General features: G+C 53.3%; 7 protein-coding genes across 7 annotated transcripts; 5 read left to right on the top strand and 2 right to left on the bottom strand.

Annotated features, from left to right (window-relative positions):
- Positions 1–134: 134 nt before the first annotated feature.
- BDP81DRAFT_449858 (uncharacterized protein) lies at positions 135–968 on the top strand (the record flags this gene model as incomplete). Its single annotated transcript, XM_060592457.1, has 3 exons — positions 135–259; positions 342–522; positions 609–968. 3 exons carry the CDS (start codon positions 135–137, stop codon positions 966–968), a joined length of 666 nt encoding a protein of 221 aa, XP_060445502.1.
- A 1,322-nt stretch (positions 969–2,290) lies between these two features.
- On the top strand, positions 2,291–3,628 carry BDP81DRAFT_320157 (yrdC protein; the record flags this gene model as incomplete). Its single annotated transcript, XM_060584501.1, has 1 exon — positions 2,291–3,628. One exon carries the CDS (start codon positions 2,291–2,293, stop codon positions 3,626–3,628), a length of 1,338 nt encoding a protein of 445 aa, XP_060445501.1.
- Positions 3,629–3,834: 206 nt separating this feature from the next.
- Positions 3,835–4,559, bottom strand: BDP81DRAFT_394534 (clathrin adaptor complex small chain; the record flags this gene model as incomplete). Its single annotated transcript, XM_060587975.1, has 3 exons — positions 3,835–4,075; positions 4,142–4,370; positions 4,442–4,559. The coding sequence occupies 3 exons, from the start codon at positions 4,557–4,559 to the stop codon at positions 3,835–3,837; spliced, it is 588 nt and encodes a 195-aa protein (XP_060445500.1).
- A 331-nt stretch (positions 4,560–4,890) lies between these two features.
- On the top strand, positions 4,891–8,688 carry BDP81DRAFT_374895 (MCM2/3/5 family protein). Its single transcript, XM_060586706.1, has 3 exons — positions 4,891–5,457; positions 5,510–7,638; positions 7,689–8,688. Exons 1-3 carry the CDS (start codon positions 5,070–5,072, stop codon positions 8,268–8,270), a joined length of 3,099 nt encoding a protein of 1,032 aa, XP_060445499.1. The 5' UTR covers positions 4,891–5,069; the 3' UTR covers positions 8,271–8,688.
- A 307-nt stretch (positions 8,689–8,995) lies between these two features.
- BDP81DRAFT_428571 (S-adenosyl-L-methionine-dependent methyltransferase) lies at positions 8,996–11,328 on the top strand. Its single transcript, XM_060590434.1, has 10 exons — positions 8,996–9,173; positions 9,257–9,286; positions 9,371–9,461; positions 9,533–9,574; positions 9,667–9,821; positions 9,914–9,951; positions 10,021–10,158; positions 10,224–10,472; positions 10,605–10,775; positions 10,850–11,328. The coding sequence occupies exons 1-10, from the start codon at positions 9,129–9,131 to the stop codon at positions 10,902–10,904; spliced, it is 1,014 nt and encodes a 337-aa protein (XP_060445498.1). The 5' UTR covers positions 8,996–9,128; the 3' UTR covers positions 10,905–11,328.
- A 1,918-nt stretch (positions 11,329–13,246) lies between these two features.
- BDP81DRAFT_319572 (cystathionine gamma-synthase) lies at positions 13,247–15,130 on the bottom strand (the record flags this gene model as incomplete). The annotated part of the gene is made up of 3 exons (XM_060584445.1): positions 13,247–14,026; positions 14,087–14,836; positions 14,948–15,130. The coding sequence occupies 3 exons, from the start codon at positions 15,128–15,130 to the stop codon at positions 13,247–13,249; spliced, it is 1,713 nt and encodes a 570-aa protein (XP_060445497.1).
- A 2,576-nt stretch (positions 15,131–17,706) lies between these two features.
- Positions 17,707–18,818, top strand: BDP81DRAFT_319301 (UMP-CMP kinase; the record flags this gene model as incomplete). The annotated part of the gene is made up of 2 exons (XM_060584422.1): positions 17,707–17,944; positions 18,148–18,818. 2 exons carry the CDS (start codon positions 17,707–17,709, stop codon positions 18,816–18,818), a joined length of 909 nt encoding a protein of 302 aa, XP_060445496.1.
- Positions 18,819–19,662: the final 844 nt, after the last annotated feature.

Genomic DNA, 19,662 nt, shown 5'->3' with positions numbered 1-19,662 from the left:
CCTCCCCCAAGCATCCCGCGATCCAAAATCGACCTCGAAGTTCGAACTCGCGTCACCAACACCGCGCAGCTGAACGTAGTGCCGCCATGTTATAGCACCCGCTACAGCTCATGCACTTATAGAAGCCAGCAACGATGGACATTGACGATATTCTACGCGAGGTCGACCCGGTCTCGTACTCAATTCCCTCTGAGACACGCGACTTACAGGCCCTGACGCGTGCTTGGATGGCAGAGCGGTCCGCCCCAGAACTTCTAGAGTGCGTGCCTACCTCCTGTTGCTCGGCATTTTCCCAAAATACGAAAGTATACTTCACGTCATGCTGACATGAGATGCGTCAGATGGCCTACCGGTGGTCTCTTTGAGCGCGTCAACGACCGCATCAAGCGCCAGATCGAAAAGGTCGAGGACATGACTGGTGACATGGACCCCAAGACCAACTTCGCCCTCATCGTCATTCAGACCGAGCTTGAGCGCTTTAAGTTCCTCGTCAGGAGCTTTCTTCGCGCTCGTATTGCAAAGGTACCCAGTTTCCTCTGCTCTTCAACCGAACCCGGCGCATTTCCATTGGCATCTAGCGTGGCTAACCGTCTACTCTGCTACTGCAGATCGATAAACATGCTCTCCACTACCTCTCGTCTCCGTCTCTTCGTGCGCGTCTTTCCGAAACAGAACTCGCATACGCAACTCGCCATCAGGCGCTACTGCATAATCACTATCTTTCCTCCTTCCTCTCCTCCTTCCCGCCAAACCTACAGAACCTCAACGATACCGCTGGCAACATTAGCATGATCGACGGGCCGGACCTCGATACCGCAGTATTTATCCGTATGCTGCGGGATACAGAAGTGGAAGGAAAGGGAACGGACGCGGACGACTCAGTGCTGGCGATGACGGGAGACATTTTGGTTTTGAGATGGTCCAGCGCAAAGCCAATTGTTGACGACGGGAACGCTGAGCTTGTCTGATGCCCCCTATCAGTTGCAGAAAGAAATGGACAGCCTCGGCACTGGTCAGTGGCTTGAATCCTACGGACAGAAGACAGCGAGGCGCTGATATGAGGCCAACCTGCCTACGATTAAGCACACTCCAAACTGGCTCTGGTGCTGGCGAAAAAAAGCCTCGCTGATCGAGGACAGATCCAGACATCACGCCACATCCCACGGCATACGCCTATCTTACCGCGACGGCTACGCGATTTACTCGTCCAGTTCGGACTCGGGCCGGGGCTGATGCAGGAGAACGCAGGTTCGATCTTTTTGACTGTTCAAAAAGCCGTGTAGGAGATACAGGGCCGCATGACTACTCGAATGCTTGCGTTGAGTCTGTGAAATCCATGGCGAGACTTGCTCCGATCAGCCAGGCCTGAGACGGGAGGTTTCATTCCGTGGTAGGCATGGTCCTACATTGATGCGGCCACCTCCTAGGGACAGAGAATGGGAAAGTCGAGGGTGTTTTCTGGACACAAAGACCAGGTTGCTTGGAAGACCTCAAAGATCTCTCGAAGACAATCTCGTGGCTAGGCAATTGTCACAAGATTAACCTGCAACTTGTGCAGCTACAACTATACCATGTTACACAAACAGTACCTTGAGAATATAACTGCGAAGTGGAGGATACCTAATCTACTGATCACTGTCTGGCCCCATGCAGCCTGAAAATGCCGCTCAACGGCAGAATGGAAGAGGCCAAGATCGCAACTTCAAAACCGAAGCTTTTAATGAGCATCTATCTACCTTATGTCAAACTTCATACACGGGAGTCAGCGCGTGGCGAGTACCTAAGGTAGAGCAAACTCAACCCCCACTACAATCACATCACAGGCCCCACTGAAAACCGATCGGCGGAGTGACCTTAGCGGCAGATGTCACTGCCCTGCTGCTGACGGGCAAGACCCGACCGCCGGTTCCCTAAACTCGGAAATATCGCCGCTAAAGCGCACCAACAACGGCCACTCACCTCACTCACTCATCCAGAGAATTTTTTCCGCATATGACTCAACTTCGTTTGACCATCCCTCTCATCCACTTGATCTGCATGAAGACCTTTTGTTGATACCCAATTAATCTCTTATGACGACGGTCTAGATTCTTCGTTTGACATCGGAGAAAGCCATCTAGATAGACCCTCTTCTGTCAACTCTATTTTCCTCCCACCCTTGAATTTTATGCAATTTCAACCCTCGTATGTTTTTGCACTACCTCTCATACGTCGTATAAGTCGCCAAATTGCAACTTCAAGCCACAATTATCAGCGACTAGTTTCATCACAACACAGCAACAGAGTCACAATGGAGACCCGAGTAGTGAAAGTCGAGGCCCAAGGGCTGGGGAATTTCAGAGATGCAGAGGGACCTGAGAGGTTAAGCAACTGGGAAATCGCCAATGAGGCCTGTGGCGCATCAATATCCGCCCTACGAGATGCCGCGGAATACCTGCGCAGCAAGGACACGCCCGTGGCATTCCCGACCGAGACCGTCTACGGCCTCGGAGCCGACGCAACGAGAAGCGGCGCCGTCAAGGGCATCTACTCAGCCAAGGGCCGGCCATCAGACAACCCTCTGATATCGCACGTCTGTGATCTAGACATGTTGAGAGGCCTACTGCGGTCAGAGAAGCAGACCAACGGCGACGCAGCAAAGGACCCGATCCCGGAAATCTATAAGCCGCTCATTGAAAAGTTCTGGCCCGGACCCCTGACGATCCTGCTGAGGAATCCAGAGCCGAGCAAGCTCGCGCCCGAAGTCACGGCGGGATTACCGAGCTTCGGCGTCCGGATGCCGTCCTCGCCGCTGGCGCTGACGCTCATCAAGCTCGCCGGCGTGCCCCTGGCCGCACCCTCGGCCAACGCGTCCACGAAACCGTCTCCCACGACGGCGCAGCACGTCTTCCACGATCTGGAAGGGCGCATCGAGCTCATCTTGGACGGCGGGGCGTGCCAGGTCGGCGTGGAGAGCACCGTCGTCGACGGCCTGTGCGATCCGCCCGTCGTCCTGAGACCGGGCGGCGTGGGTATGGAGGAGCTGCGGAGATGCCCCGGCTGGGAGGGCGTCGTTAAGGCGTACAAGGATGAGAGCGAGATGGGCAAGGCGACGCCGCGGGCGCCGGGGATGAAGTATAAGCACTATAGCCCCAAAGCCAAGGTTGTGTTGTATGAGTGGGCTTGCGAGGCGGGTGCTGAGGGTATCATTGCCGAGGACCTGCAAAAAGCGCTGATTCAGCAGAACGGCGATGTGACTGCGACGAATGGCGCGGGGCCGACGTCGCTCAAGATTGGCATCATTCGCACGAGACGGTGGAAGATTGCGGGTGGTCTGCATCACGGCGCGTTGCAGGTCTCCAAGGTTCACGTTGACGGGGCTGTGGCGGCGAATGCGAGGGACGAAGCGGCGTACGAAGTTCAAGAGGGCGAGCTTCAGGATGCAGAGGATAGGCCCATGGCGAAGATCCTCGACATAGACCTAGGCGACGACATCAAGGGGATCGCTCAGGGGCTTTTCTCAGCCCTGAGAGATCTGGATAGAAGAGGTGCCAGCGTCATCTTCGTGGACGGCATCGACGACAGGAATGACATTGCAGAGGCGGTAATGAACAGGCTCCGCAAGGCGGCCTCTGAGATTCGAGCATAGACAGGGTCTTTGGGCCAAAAAAATAGAATCAAGCATAAATTCGAGGCATTCGTCATGACGCCCCCCTTTCAGAGGACTATACTTTTAATGATGCGTTCCCTTTAGAAAGCCACCATAAAACTCCCATTTGCACAACCATCCCTGGTTTATATCTCCATCCTCTCTCTCTCCCCCTTACACCACAAGCCCCTTACACCACAAGCCCCTTACAAGCCTTGCCGCAGCCAGTCCGCCAATTTCGACTTACCCAGCTGGGCCAGGTTGTTGACACCTTGTTCACTGAGGTCGATGCGGCGGAGGTCGACGTCTTGCGCCGGCGCCTTGCTGACTCTTTGGACGATAATGGTAGGGTCGGTCTCGAGGATGATGCCGTCGTCAACAATCTCGTCGATAGCGAGGGAGACGAGGTCGTAGTTCTCGACGATTGTGCGCTTGTCGACAGATTGCCTAGCAGAGCTGTTAGAATCACCAGCTTCATGTAGCTCCCAGGGGACATGGAGGGGTATAGCTTACTTGAAGAGGAGGTGCAGGGAATCTCTCAGGGCCAAAATGACGTTGTAAAGGAGAACCTCGTTCTCGTCGACGCCTCCAACAACGTACATCATGACGTCCGACTCCATCTTGTACAGAACGATCCGGTTGTCGTAGAGGATAATATCGCCAGTCTGCTTGGCCGTCTTCTCCAGGAGACCCTTCTCAAAGGCCTTTTGCGACTTGACATCGGGGTAAGGGTTTGTCTGGCCTATCGTGGATCGTTTCTGTCAGTCATGGAGCTCCAGAGCTCGCTTTGGAGGGGGGGAGGCCAGCGCATACCGTCCTTTTGTGTGCCTTGGTGGGGTGCGCTGTAGTACTTGGAGAATAACCGCGATCCGTCCTCAATGCTGAGGATGAGGATCGCATTGATGGAGAAAAGGGACATTCCGGGAGCCATCTTGACGGTCGTTTGGGGGGTTTGTTGCGCCGGATTGCGCTTGTTGGTGGGTTGCTGGGTAATGTCACTTTAGTCAACGGTGCCTGGTAGGGAGCTCTGGCGGGATACAATTGACCACCTCAGCATCCCAGAATCGGTGCAAGTCGGTGGGTGGTTTCGCCGACGGCCGGATAGCAGGGATTGTGCGGACCCACCCGACCTTGAGCCCCATCAGATAGGTGGCCCCAGTGACATTGGCGGTAGATGGAGCGCACAGGCCAATGCTTCCCAGCGCGTAAAGTGGAAAACGCGAAACTCCTTTTTGGGACGCGTTCTGGCTGGGTGAGCGCGTAAAGTGCTTTTTCAAGATTGCAATGCAGCCCACCTTTTAGTTGCTCCTGAACGACGCCTCTCCACACCTCCCCTCTCCCCAGCAACGCACATATTCTTTCAGTCGCATCCCGCATCCCACTTTCCCCCCGTTCGATCAACAACCGCAAGGAAGACTACGAACGTCAAAGCACAACAAATATGTCTTCCCCTTCGAAAAGGTCGACGAGAAGCTCGACGGCTGGTGGAACTCCCCGCCGTTCTACGAGAAATAACCCGGACGCTGATCGCAGCACCCCCGCGCCCGCAGATGAAGAGGCGCAACAACGCCCTGCAGAGACCCCTCGCACAACCCGCCGGTCCCAGCTTGCATCCAGCCCTCTCTTCTACGAATCTTCCCCGGCGCAGTCTGCCAATGGTCGTCGCAATACACCTGCCAATGGCGATGTGTCGTCCCCCTTGCGGAACATGAGCAACAGCCAGAGCACCGCCAATGGGCCTGCTCCCAGCTCACCGCTGCGTCAAGACATTGACACTCAATCTACTGGCGATGGAGATAGGACACCGCGTGCAAGCGGCATGATGAGAGGTGAGGGCCTTCTTAGTGTATATGCGTGCAAATCACTGACCTGTATCCCCAGAATCGTCACCAATCCGATACGAAGCCAGCTCCAGCCCGGGACCGATGCGGGCGCCTCAGTCAGACTTGCGCAGTGAAAGTAGTGGTCTCTTCGTCTCTGACAGAGCCTCTCGTTCCCGCAGAGGTGATATCAACTCAGAAGGCATCAGAACACCCCGCCGCCGCATTGTCTTGGATCCCCAAGGCAGAGTGACCACAGATGCACCGGGCTCCGATGCGCTCTCATTCAGCAACCCAGACCCCAACACGTCAGAGGCAGATCGTCTTGGTGGGCAAGGAGAGAGTGCTATTTGGGGTACCACGGTTTCCGTCGACGACACTTTCGCAGCCTTCAAGGATTTCCTCAGGCACTTCACACGGAAATACCAGCTGTACAGGGAGGGCTGGTCTGAGGTAGAAGTTCAAAATGCCCCTGACGCCGAGTCCAAACCATACTGGGAGGCTCTGGAAAACATGCTTCTTCTCGGTACCGCCAGGCTCCATCTCAACGTCGCCGATCTGAACACCTACCCCCCGACGCGCAAGCTCTGGTATCACCTCCAAGCTTACCCGCAGGAAATCGTCCCCATTATGGATCAGTCTGTGAGCGACATGATGGTTGAGTTGGCAAGAGCCGAAGACCAAAGACAACGTGCGTCTCAGAGCAGTGCCGGCGATGCGGCTAGGCGAAGCAACACTGCACCCAGCTCCGAGATTGCCTTCCCAAGCTCAGACCATGCCGGCTCTGATGCCCCGACACCACGACCTACTATGGACCTCCCTTCCAAAGAAGACGAGGTTTCCGGCTTGCTGTACATGGTCCGACCTTTCGGACTGGACAAGACAACCAACCTTCGAGACCTGAACCCCTCTGATATGGATAGACTCATCACCATCAAGGGTCTTGTCATCCGCACCACGCCAGTGATCCCAGACATGAAGGATGCCTTTTTCCGGTGCAGTGTTTGCAACCACTCGGTCAACGTTGGTCTCGATAGAGGCAAAATCCGCGAGCCCACTGAGTGCCCGCGTACCCGCTGCGCCTCCAAGAACTCCATGCAGATTATCCACAACCGCTGCGTTTTCGATGACAAGCAGGTGATCAAGCTTCAGGAGACCCCCGATGCGGTTCCTGCCGGACAAACGCCCCACTCGGTTTCAGTCTGCGTGTACAACGAATTGGTGGACTTCTGCAAAGCCGGTGACCGTGTTGAGCTTACGGGAATTTTCCGCGTCAACCCTGTGCGTGTGAACCCACGCCAAAGGACCATCAAGAGCATCTACAAGACATATGTCGATGTGTTGCACGTCCAAAAGGTGGACAAGAAGAGAATGGGCGTCGATTCTTCTACCCTCGGCCTCGAAGGTGAAGAAGAAGAGTCTGGCAACGACCCTAATCTCGAAGAAACCAAGAAGATCAGCCCTGAGGAGGAAGACAAGATCAAGGAGACCGCTGCCAGACCAGACATTTACGATCTTCTTTCCCGCTCACTCGCTCCATCTATTTACGAGATGGACGATGTGAAGAAGGGAATCTTGCTGCAACTCTTTGGTGGCACAAACAAGACTTTCACCAAGGGTGGCAGCCCCAGATACAGAGGCGATATCAACGTCTTGCTCTGTGGTGACCCTTCGACGTCCAAGTCACAGATTCTTTCCTACGTGCACAAGATTGCTCCCCGTGGTGTATACACCAGTGGCAAGGGTTCCTCTGCTGTTGGTCTCACCGCGTACGTCACAAGAGATCCCGAGACGCGCCAGCTCGTTCTTGAATCTGGTGCCCTTGTCTTGTCAGACGGCGGTGTCTGCTGTATCGATGAGTTCGACAAGATGTCAGACTCAACTCGTTCCGTTCTCCACGAAGTGATGGAACAGCAGACGGTGTCCGTTGCCAAGGCCGGTATCATTACCACCTTGAACGCCCGGACGAGTATTTTGGCTTCTGCCAACCCTGTTGGCAGTCGTTACAACCCTGACCTACCCGTACCTCAGAACATCGACCTGCCCCCCACGCTGCTGTCTCGTTTCGATTTGGTCTACCTTATTCTTGATCGTGCGGATGAGAAGAGCGATGCTCGTCTTGCTCGCCATCTTCTCTCCCTGTACTTGGAAGATAACCCAGAGTCTGCCCAGCAGAAGGACGATATTCTCGTAAGTATCCGATGACTAGCACGATTTTCACCATTGCTAACCGACTTCAGCCTGTTGAGTTCCTTACCACCTACATCTCCTACGCTCGCTCGCAAATACAGCCTACTATCGCCCAAGATGCTGCTCAGGAGCTGGTCAACCAGTACCTTGAGATGCGCAGACTCGGCCAGGATGTTCGCGCTGCGGAGAAGCGCATCACTGCCACTACGCGTCAACTTGAGTCCATGATCCGTCTGTCCGAAGCTCACGCCAAGATGCGTCTGTCTACAACCGTTGTTCGTGAAGACGTCATTGAAGCCGCCCGCCTCATCCGCTCTGCCTTGAAGACTGCCGCCACCGATTCCCAGGGCCGCATCGACATGAGTCTCCTGACGGAGGGCACGAGCGCCGCCGATCGCCGCAAGAAGGAGGAGATCAAGAACGCCGTGCTTCACCTGCTCGACGAGCTTACCAGCAATGGACAGACCGTCAAGTGGGCCGAGGTTGCACGGAGGCTCAGCGAGTCGGCTAGCATGCCTGTCGAGCAGAGCGACTTCAACGAGACGATGCGGACCTTGGAGATGGAGGGACTTATCATGGTTAGCGGTGAAGGCGCGAGGAGAAGTGTGAGAAGAGTAACTGCAATGGTGTAAGAGAGCAATCTTGGGGGGAATAGAAAACGGTGTGACGTCCTTGTAGATGAGATTATGTGGAATGTGGCCTTCTGATACGTTGGGCCCGGTGAGGAAAGGAAAGTTTGGCGTTGGTCCTTTTTGTTCTCTTCCGTTTGACAAGCCGCGGGATTGCTTGCAGAGGAATATAATGAAGCCAAAGCACGATATAGCAGACTTTGAACTATGAGCAAGTGTTAAGGTGCAAACTAAGATCATTGCCCAAGGCCTCGAACCGGTAACTGCCTCGACAATGCTCGTGATAGAATAGCGGCAACTCTGAAGACACGCGAGCTCCCAAGACACTTGATTTGTGAGCTTGATTGGGTTGGACAGAGTTCCATTTTGCTTGCATTAACCTCATCGCCTTCTTTGCTTTCAACTGCACGGTGTCCTGGGCGGAGTGGTAGGTTGAATGGAGGACAATGTGAAGAACCAACTCAATTAGCTCGACATCATCGAGGGTTTTTGCTACAGAATGACCTGATCGCGGGTCTCCTGCAACAAAAGCCATTCTGGGAATATCTCCACAGGTGAATCCTTGCAGGTGGACAGAAAGGGGCAACCGAGCCGTCGACACGCATATGCATGTTGGTTGATATCACGAGCGCATGGTTCCAACCATCCGCCTTGAAAGAGGGGTTCATTTCCGATACATACAGCGACAAAAGGGACAGTTGTCTTCGTTTCATCGTTCAATTTCTTCGATCCCTCTACTTTTCGTAGAATAAGCCCTCGATTCTGGTATAAAGATTCCATAGCAGCATAGTCGAAGTTATCAGACATCAACCGAGTCCCAAACCACGGAAACAAGTCAACGAGCAATCGCAGGCTATAAACATGGCTGAGCACATCCATGGAGTTGTAATTGTGCCAGGATATGAGGTATATATGTTACAAAAGTTCAATAGCTGTCAAAAACCTGCGAATTCGAAACTAACCCTTGTCTCCTTCTCTCTTCGTGCTAGGCTTCTGAACACGATGGGTCGGATCTCGAGGTAGGCCAACTTCTACCTTGTGAACGGCTACCGTCATCTATGTGCGGTGGTATGAAGTCAGACAGTGTCTAAGAACCCCAACAGAGCATCGCTTCATCAAGCACGAGCATCACCGCGTCGATCCTCGACTATCGGGTCGAGAATGGCAGAACGTATCACCGATACAAGGACGGCAGTAAGATACATATTTCGCTACTTGAAGGCTCATGCCATGGTCGACGTTTTAAGAAGCTAATATCCGCGCAGAATACATCTTCCCCAACGACGCAAGAGAGAGCGACAGATTAGGTGTGTTTGTTTCTCATCCTGAAATACTCTTTCACCCCATCTCAAAAGAAGCACAAAGTCTGACTAGATTCATCCTCTTTCTCGGGAATCAGATCAACAACATGAGATCTTCATCTATACCCTCGATGGCAAACTCGGCCTAGCCCCTCCCTGCAAACCGGACTCCAAAGTCGGCCGCGTTCTCGACGTCGGGACCGGAACCGGGGTCTGGGCCGTCGATTTCGGAGACTTGCACCCCGAAGCTGAGGTACGCCTTTGGCAATTTTCCGTTGATACTCGATGGGATTTCTTTGACATGATGACGATCGAATCTGACACACTTTTCTCGCATGTTTCCAGATTCTCGGCATCGACCTCTCTGCTCCTCAACAGGAATTGTAAGTCGGACCTACATATCAGGTTAGGAACTCATCCAGTCCAACCGTAGCTGATATATATGCATGTAGCGTGCCTCCAAACGTGAGGTTCGAGATAGACGACATCGAAGAAGAGTGGACGTACTCGGAGCCATTCAACTACATCCACAGCCGCTTCATGAACGCAAGCATCGCAAATTGGAAAAAATACCTCGAGAAATGCTACGAGTCAGTACTTTTTGCATAATAATCATCAGCTGGCCAAATTTGATTCTTATTGACATTGGCCTCAGCAACATTGCGCCAGGCGGGTACCTCGAGCTTCTCGAAAACCAAGTTGACCCCGTATCCGACGACGGTACGCTTCCCGAGGACTCTTCGATACACGAGTACGTCAACCTCATCCGGTCTGGGTCCGAGAAGATGGGCCGCGTGTTCGTCGACGTGTCTACTCTCAAAGGTCTCGTTGTCGAGGCTGGATTTGTCGATGTCGAGCTTCGTATTTTCAAGTGGCCCATGAACGGTTGGCCCAAGGATGAGAAGTATGTACATCCAAGTCATGCCATGCCTTCTCCCGTCTGCCCCCCCCCCTTTCCCTATTCTATCGGGAGACAACGTGTTTCGTCTACAGTCAAGGCGGGCAGTTCACTTATAATGGCACTACTTTACGATAGGTACAAGAAACTTGGCCTCTGGTGCCACGAGAACTTCTCCAGCGCCCTCGAAGCCGTGTGCATGGCGTTGCTCACCCGCGTCCACGGCTGGTCCCGCAACGAAGTCGACGTGTTTCTCGTCAATGTCCGCAAGGACTTGAAGAATAGGAGCTACCACGCTTACTTTCCGATGTTAGTGCCGAGTCCTACTCTTGCTCTGACACGAGCCTATTGAAGTCTAATTGTGCTGATTGACTTGGTGTTAGCTACTCCGTTGTTGGCCGTAAGCCCGAGAAGGAAGAGGCCGCAGCTTCTGCTTAGTGCTGGGCCGATTTCGTCGCTGGAAAGACGGCTGTAGTAAATACCTTTCGGGACTTGTAGACGGAGTCAAGCTGGAGACAAAATAATGGAGAGAAGAGCAGGATTGTGACACAGCAATTACTCACCCAGCTTGTGAAGAGCAATACAAAACTGGCACAAAAGTGGTATGGGCTGTACCTCGTCATAGTCAGACGATGAGCCCATTTACATACAGAGAATTATGACAAAGCCAAAGCACGTCGTAGCAACCTTTTCAAAGTCTTGAGCCAGTGTTGAGATGTAAACTTTCGCCAATCCGCAAGGCCTGATGTGTAGTCTTTTTGTCCTACAAAAAACATGGAACATTACTTGTACCTAGATGACGCCCGAAAGAACGATTTTTTTGACCGAATGGATTTTCAACTGGTCTAAGGCCAATGAAATTTCTCTAGCCACTTCGTTCTCTCGTAATGTATTCTTCCGAATACAACGACACCGGTGCTAACGACATTAGTATCAACGACACTAGTATCAACGGCACCAGAACCAATGGCACTAGTATTTATAATACCTGTAGCTTTGACTGAGAATACCGGAGAGGGTTTTTTCATAGCCTTCTTTACTGATATGTACTGGAGTCCCTTGTACGGTGAATTGTCCTTCCGAATACGCGCATGGCCAGGAATAGAACAGCTGGACCACGGTGACCCAATATGCCAGAACGTACTAGGCCCTAATTGACAACCATCACTGAGGCTTTTTGTGCGAGTGTCGAGTACCGAAACCGTCGAGTGCCCGATCGACGACCGTTTTGCAGCCTCTATGACGGCCTTCACGAAAACGGCGGCAGCGGGCCTTCTCCGGCAGTGCAAGTCAAACGACACCAAACGTCTTACGGATTCTAGCTGAGAATCTTTTGCGTTTAAGAATGACGGCATCAGGAACCTTGCGTTGGCCATCCAGATGCCCGGCTTCCTCGAGGCGATGAAAAAGACACCGATAGAGACCCGTCAAGAAATGTCTGGCCCATCCATCGCTAAGGCGGACGGTGGAGAGCCACGAGCCTTCCGTGAATACCTACCCGGCTATATAGCGCCCGTCATCCAGGACGTCTTGTCGGACAACGCCCGCCTCCGGGCGTTGGAGGCTATCTTCCAGCAGGCCTACGATGACAAGCAGTCGTACCCACAAAGCAATGATTACATGGGAAATGCCTCATGGCCCTCTCTAAGAAAGAAAAAATCAGCTCCGGCATGATGTTGACACCTAGAAACATAAAGTCGTCTGCGCTGTGGATGTATCCGGGAACGAAGCCGGCAAGCCGCGTCTTCACTGCCGATGGGGGGCTAGGTACCCTCGGTTTCTCGTCGGCCGAACCCGGGTCGGAGGCTGTGTTTTCTACCGTTGTCTGTAAGCTGGCCTTCTTTAGGTCGGTATCGGCCGTACTGAGCTCGACGCCGAGACTGATGAGCTTCTCTTTCGTGTGGGTACCGATGAGAGGGGCGCTGACGAGATCAAGATCTTTGAGGCTCTTGGAGACCGGGGTCCCGGTGAGCATCAGGAACTGTGGCTACCTCTGCTGCTGTGTGATCATCCTCAACAGTGCCAAGCCTTGTTTGGTATTCCAGGCGGGATGGGTAAAGTCGTAACCATCGGGTATGGGTGATATATGAGCACGTATACTTGGGTGAATACTGAGGTAACGATGAACGAGAAGAAATACCAAGGCGACGATAAAGAGAAGAACGATGGCAAGAACAAATTACCCAGTACTTCGTTGGGTTAGACTACCCTTTCGCTGCCTGTCTGCGTGAGATAGGGCTCTAGTTGTGTGATGTGGCCGTAAGCGCCTTGATGCAGCAGCATGGAGCATGCTGAGCGTTCTACGGATTTGATTCGTGTGCACTTGGCTCTCTCCCGCCCAATTCGTCTGGAGGCCGACGCATTTGGGAATTCGGAGACTAGAATAGGTTGGCATATCACATGCGGAACCGTCGGAAAACCGTGTTAGGCGTGTAAAGGTGAGTAAGTGAAGAAAGCAGCTCCTGCCGACCGCAACTCAGACTCATCTGACGATTAGGGGTTCATTCTAAGCGCCAACCATACTACTGCGACTATGAGATCCCTTTACGATATTGAAATTCACTGGAAGGGAGGAGTAGATCTCAGGCTGCGCCTAGATGACTTCAGTCTTCTAGGTTAGCGTTGATGAGAGCGCGGAGAGCCGGCAATATGCCAGATCTTTTGGAGAAAGACCTACTATACGGGCCATGAATCTAGCATCATTTGTAGAAGGAATAACCTCCAGATGTACTTCATTGGTCGAGAGCCTCAACATCAGCTCATCTCAATAAGGCAAATCACTAGGCAGAAACACCAAGACCAGCAGCAGCCTCCACAGTCGTAGGTCCCTCCGCCAACTTCGCCTTAACCTCCCTCGCAGCAGCCAACGCATCATCAAGCGTGTCAAGAAGGTCCTGCACATCCTCCAACCCAGCAGAGATACGCACCGTCTCCTCCAAGATGCCATACGACCGATGAAACGCCGCCTCTTCAGGGTCCTTGCCGAACGCAAGCGTGTTATACGCCAGAGACAGCGTGCGGTGCGCGCCGAGGTGAGGGCCCGGGTAAAACGCCAGCCGATCGTAAAAGGCGCGCGCAGCGTCTACGGAGTCGAAGTCGACGCTCAGGAGGCATCCCGCACCCGGTTCGGGGAGCTCCGGGGTCGGTTTTCGGAGGAATGATTTGTAGGTTTCGTAGTCGGGGAGGACGGAGGGGTAGAGGACTTTGACGACTCCCGATCCGGGGTTCTTGGAGGCTTCGGCGTGGAGGTGGGCGGCCATGGCGGCGGCGTTGCGGTTCAGGATCGCGGTGCGTGGGAGGTAGTCTTGTGAATTGGAGAGGAGGACCTCGGCGTCAGCGAGGAAGAGCTCGTTGTGGTGCGTTTTGGACCAGAGGGGGTAGAGGGCGGAGTAGTGTGGTGAGAGTGGGTTGAGGACGATGCTGCCGCCCATAACGTTTGCGTAGCCCGAGAAGGACTTTGTGAGCGAGGAGACTAGGACATCGGATTGGGGCAGGATGTCGATGTTGCTGAAGGAACCGACTGTGTCGTCGAGCACGAGGACGAAGTTGTGCTTTTGGGACTACAAGAAGGCGTTAACTTGGTACATCGATCCCTGATATCTGATGTTGTTGTCACTTACAAGCTTTCTGATACGGCGGATATCAGTGCTAGCCAGGAGAGGGTTATTGGGGAACTCGGCGATGACATAGCTCACGTCTCTCCCGGATGCCGTTTCTGCGTCGAGCCAGGACTCGAAGTCCTCGAGGCCCTTTGTGTCGACGGGGCCAAAGTGCTTGCAGCCCTGCGGCGAGGAGTCTTGGAGGTAGTGAACGGTACTGTGGAAGGCAATGCCGAGAATCACGACACTGCCGGGCCGGTACTCGAGCAGGGTCCTATGAGCGGCGAAGATGGCGGCCATGCCCGTTGGGTACAAGAAGACATCTCCGGTCTCGACTTTCACCTGGTCCGGTTTGATCGTGGCCCTGTGAAGGAGTCCGATAATATGCTCCCTCAGCTGACCGTGAGCCTCACTCTCGGGGAGATACTCCGTAGGCGGAGGCGAGTCTCCCGCGCCGTCGAACATGACTTCTTTCAGAGACTCAATATCCTCCAGGAGCTTCTCAGCCAGACGGATTGAGACGCCTATGCCCGGGTTCTGCCAGGCGCCGATGACGCCGGGGGTCTTGGGCATCGGGTAGGTGACGAGGTAGAGGCGCACGTCACCGACATCGACGCACCGGTAGCCCAGGTCCTCGTCAGTCAAGACGAGCTGCTTCCGGTGAGGATGAAGAGCGTGGGCGCGGACGGTGGCGAAGGAAGCTGGTGAGGTGAAGAAGAGTGCTCCGTGGCCTTCGGGGGTTTTGATCTTTGCGCAGATGGCCATGAGTGCCTGGTATGCGTTTGTCAGTCATATACCCGAACATGGTGGGTTCTGCGCATCTGTGGTCTAGAGTGGTGTTGTTGATTTCAGGGGGGGTTTTCATGGATGAACAAGACTGACCTTGGAGACGGGCCCGAAGGGTCCAAATCTCGGATATATGTGCACCACGCGAGCCATGGTGGCTCGGTCTCCTTCTCGAAACTTGATTGCATTTTCCCATCCTGGGGCGTAGGTGGTTATCCCATACTGAGTCTCTGGTGGCACGCAATGCCCGAATTCAGCGTTGGGGTTGAGTACGGGCATTGTCAAAGCTTGGTCTACGGTGGATATTTGACAAGTATTTCGCAAGGACTGAGCTGTGTATAAGTGATAAGTATTGAACACGGGTATTTTGATATCTCCGCGGACTCAAGACCATTGGGCCATTTTGAGGATGCCGACGTCTTTATCAATAAGACCCCGCGTCTAGCGTGCCCTCAGGAGGAGCTGGGGGAGCTTCGTGAGGGGCAGCTAAGACAAAGTAGAACTCGTTCGTCGCCAATCTTGTCTTACTCTTTTCGCGACTGCAGCCACTCGTTGTTAGTTTCTTCAGCCTCTCAGCTTCTCGGGTAAGCCGCATGTAAGCCCTACGCCAAATTCGAGCTCGACATGATGCTGACAAATGCCAACTTTCGCGTTTCTCCAATTGCAATCTGGAGGATTCAGCTAAAGGTTCCTTATGCTTATTTCCCTAGAACTTCTGGCAGCATAAGCATTTCGTGGATTCCAATGGAATGGAAACGAGACTTGCCTAAATAGGCAGGTTTGGTCGACTCTCATTGATAGGCTTGAGTGAGGAAGGTTTTCAAACACCCTCTCAAGAGTGTCCGGATACCAGCCAATATTGGGTGTTGAGTGATGTGCTAAGCAGGGTATGCTATACGGCTATCTGGCCATATTAGATAGGTGTTGGGCTGCGCGCCTCTCGTATGTTTCTCCAATGGATGTCGTCGGCCGCAATAATATGCCAATCTTAGTTTGTCGAATGGTGTTGCTCACTTAGCGCAGTTGGAACCTTCACTTGCCCGGAATGATATCGAGAGCTCTTCCGGTTAGGAGCTTTTGACTAGGAACATATCCAGATTTTGGAGGATGTATCCTTTCGGTCGGGTGGTCACCCTCTCGCCAATTATTGGTTTCACGATGGCCTGTGTGAGCATGGGCCGAGACAATGTATTGTGATACGCAAGAGCTGTAGGCTTTCTCGATACCCGTGGAAGAATTATCTAGCATACTGTTCAATACACACAAGTATGAGGGTTGCGAGTATCGATACTAAACCCTACACTTATTGAGTGTTCCATCCTTTCACCTACCTAGTATGGTGTACTCAGGTACAAAGGCAAGTGAGTCTTAGGTCAGTATTCAGAAATGAATATGATCTGACTACGTCGTCTCGGGCGGTCCATCCAGCCCGTACCTCGAGCTTGGAGCCTGATTAACGCGCACCTCGATGAACCCTCATCCGATCTCCGTCCCCTCATAGGTACCAAAGATAGAGGAGCTGTCAACAAGCAGCGTCCGTTGTAGTCGATGGCCGAGCGGTATGATTCTAGTAAAGAACATATGTTGGCTCACGGTCCTACATAATGCCATGGATAGCTTGTTTTTTTCTTTCTTAAGGTCGCGGGTTCGAGCCAAGATCGTCCCGCTGGACCGCTTCCGCAGCCGCGTAAGATATCGACTTACTCGAGCTAGCATGAAGAGCATGAGACAGCCAAGCACACTCACATATTGTCAATTATGCCGATGGAGGCCTCGGAGGCACGTCGCGGTTACGAAGATCGGCCATCGAGTCCTTACTCGCACCGTAAGTCACTCTGATGAAGTTGCCCGCCCGAAACTTTTATCCGCCCGAGTCCGCGCCTGCGTCGGCAAAGCTGTGATCGGATGCTGCGGGCGAGGCCTCCGTCACGAGATGATCCAGTAGCTGGGATGACCACCAACCTAGACTCATGGCAAGTTTTATGCGGCATGACTACGTTCCTAGCTCGAACATGTGATCAGGGTACCCTAGCCTGACAGCTCCTTGTAATTAGCGACTGTGATATGTTCAAGCAGGAGTTGTTTATGTGGCATGAGTGAAACAAAGTTCCGTTGAATGAGCCAAAGCATGAAATGCAGCCAAGTGAGACGGCCTTTGAAGAAACGTTTTGGCCATTTATTGAGGGTGTCAGGGAGGATGACAGAAGCGAGAAAGACATTTGAATCTCTACCCAAGTAAGCTTAGAGAGTTTAGTCTGCCGAGCGCAGTGCTCGTCTTCAACGTGTAAGAATGATAGGTCAGTGATTGGTCCCATTTACGGAAGAAGCGCACGGGAAGAACAGAAGTCCCTTGGCTGCCGAAGACATGGAGGAATTAGACGACTTCAATCAACGGACGAAAGCTTAACCCAACGATGCTCCCACGTGATAGTGCCAGAACCCCAGCATTGTTGCCAAGTGGGCATACGTCAGGGTGGTCAGGGGTCGTGAGGCCGGGCGGTCTGGAAGCCCAGATGCCAGACGCCAATCCCAATCCCCAATTCACCCCCAAATCTGCCCCACTCTCAGGAGGCGACGGGACCGTCCAAAATTGTGCCACGCCAACACTTCCCTACCTTAGCTGACCCTGGCAGCAGTGCGTGAACGCAGGACAGGTTTCGAAACCACCATCCACCAACCACCACCACGTTGTCACTCTTTTTTCCCTCTCTCTCTCTCTCGTTGTCCTTGGTGTATCCGCAGCCCGTCTCGTCACTTTGCATTGACAAGCCTATTCATTCCCACCCCTCCCCGAACTAGCCGCTTGCCGCCCGTCAAATTCGCGCCTACCTTGCTACCTTATATCCACCGTCATCATGCACTCCTTCGCGCCCCGTCTACTCTCCCGAGCTTCTTCTTCCCCAATCCGTTCTTTTAATATCCTCACTTCCACTTCTCGCTCTTCTCTTCGTCTTCAACAGCGACTCCCGGCGCGTCGCTTCTACTCCTCTGAACCCCCCAAGAAGTCTTTTGCTGGCGTCAAGTTCTGGCCTTTCCTCGCTGTTGTTGGTGCCGGTAGCTTTGCTTACAAGCTCCTCGTTGATCAAAGAGCAGGTAAGCTATCCTTTGTCCAACCCTCACCCCCCCCCCCCCCCCCCCCCCAAGGCAGCAGCTTTCTTGGCCCTCCCGACAATATTGAGTCCCTTTCATCAACAAAACGAGCACGAAACCCAACCCTCAACCCTTTGAACAAATCATTCCAACCTGTGCAAACCACAAGACTGAGACGCAACTGACAAAAAAAACCCAAACAACAGAGATGGCAGCCCTCCCCGCCCCCGAGGCAAAGCAAGCCCTCCCCTCCCCAACAAAGTCGACCCCGACCTTCTCCCCCGCCGACGTGACAGTCCTCTTCGTCCTCGGCGGCCCCGGCGCCGGCAAGGGAACCCAGTGCGCCCGCCTCGTCTCCGACTACGGCTTCACCCACCTCTCGGCCGGCGACCTCCTCCGCGCAGAACAGGACCGCCCCGGCTCCCAATTCGGCCAGCTTATCAAGGACTACATCAAGGACGGCCTCATCGTGCCCATGGAAGTCACCGTCCAGCTGCTCGAGAACGCCATGACGGAGACGATGAAGGAGAACCCGGCCGGCAAGGCGGCGCGCTTCCTCATTGACGGCTTCCCCCGCAAGATGGACCAGGCCGTCAAGTTCGAGGAGGCCGTCTGCCCCGCCAAGCTGGTGCTGTTTTACGACTGCCCCGAGGACGTCATGGAGAGCCGTCTGCTCGAGCGCGGCAAGACGAGCGGTCGCGCTGACGATAACGCCGAGAGCATCCGCAAGCGCTTCCGCACGTTTGTCGAGACGAGCATGCCTGTCGTGGATTACTTTGAAAAGGAGGGCCGCGTCGTCAAGCTCGATGCTACGCCTTCGCCGGAGGACGTCTACAGCAAGACGCGCTCCGAGCTCTCCAAGCGCTTGGGTTTCTGAGCTTGAAAGGGGGGGGACTGGTTGTTACTTTGCAGTAGCAGAGTTGCGGGCACAGACAGCTTCGACGAACGGGAGACTACGCGCACCTTCCTTTTGGCTGCTAGGGAATGAGTAAACGTCAGATGGAAAAACCTGGAAGGGTAAGAGAAGAAAAAAAAAGACAAAATCAGTGCCAAAGGAGTGGTAGAGAGGGTGTACTTTGTTTTACGTAGACTCTAGAAGAGGGTCTCTCGCTGTGTGTGCTTGTATAAGAAGTTTCGGAGTCTAAGAAGATTCCTTTCTCTTTTGTGGTCTATTGTATATCTAGACATGTACTATTGAGGTTCTCAATCCAACCCTCGAAAACAAAAGAAAAAAGACTCGAGTATCAAATAGAAGCTGCTGGTTCACACCCTCTTTAGCCCTCATCGCCTCGTGATGGTCTTACGGCTTCTACCATCACATGTCTGGGCAACAAGTAGATGTGACTAGTCGTGGATATATCAGAGCTCTCCGTATATAGTAGTCCGTCAGTTTTTTAATAGTAGGTAGTCATCAACCACAAACGGAGCAAGATAGTGTCAAGATCAAGCAGGATAAAAAGACGTCTTTATCGTAAATCTCTTCGTTACGCCGGATTCATTCGGGGACTCCCTAAATAAGTGGTAAAAAAAAAAGACCTTTTGCTTTTCTTCTTTCCCGCGATGCAAAGCAGCAAAGCAAGTCATGGTGCCAGCGTTGAAAACTCGGAAAAACCATCCCTTTTTCCCCACCACTGTTCCATGAAGACAAAAAAAAAGCGTTGTCCCCAGCTCTAAGGTATGGGAATCCGTGCGGGTCCCATGTACGGTCCCAGGGTCGCCTA

Source organism: Colletotrichum phormii (assembly GCF_030913505.1).
Source record: "Colletotrichum phormii strain CBS 102054 chromosome Unknown BDP81scaffold_10, whole genome shotgun sequence".
In the NCBI taxonomy this organism is placed as follows: Eukaryota; Fungi; Ascomycota; class Sordariomycetes; order Glomerellales; family Glomerellaceae; genus Colletotrichum; species Colletotrichum phormii.
The sequence above is the reverse complement of the archived record's forward strand: the minus strand, read 5'-3'. Positions and strand labels throughout refer to the sequence as shown.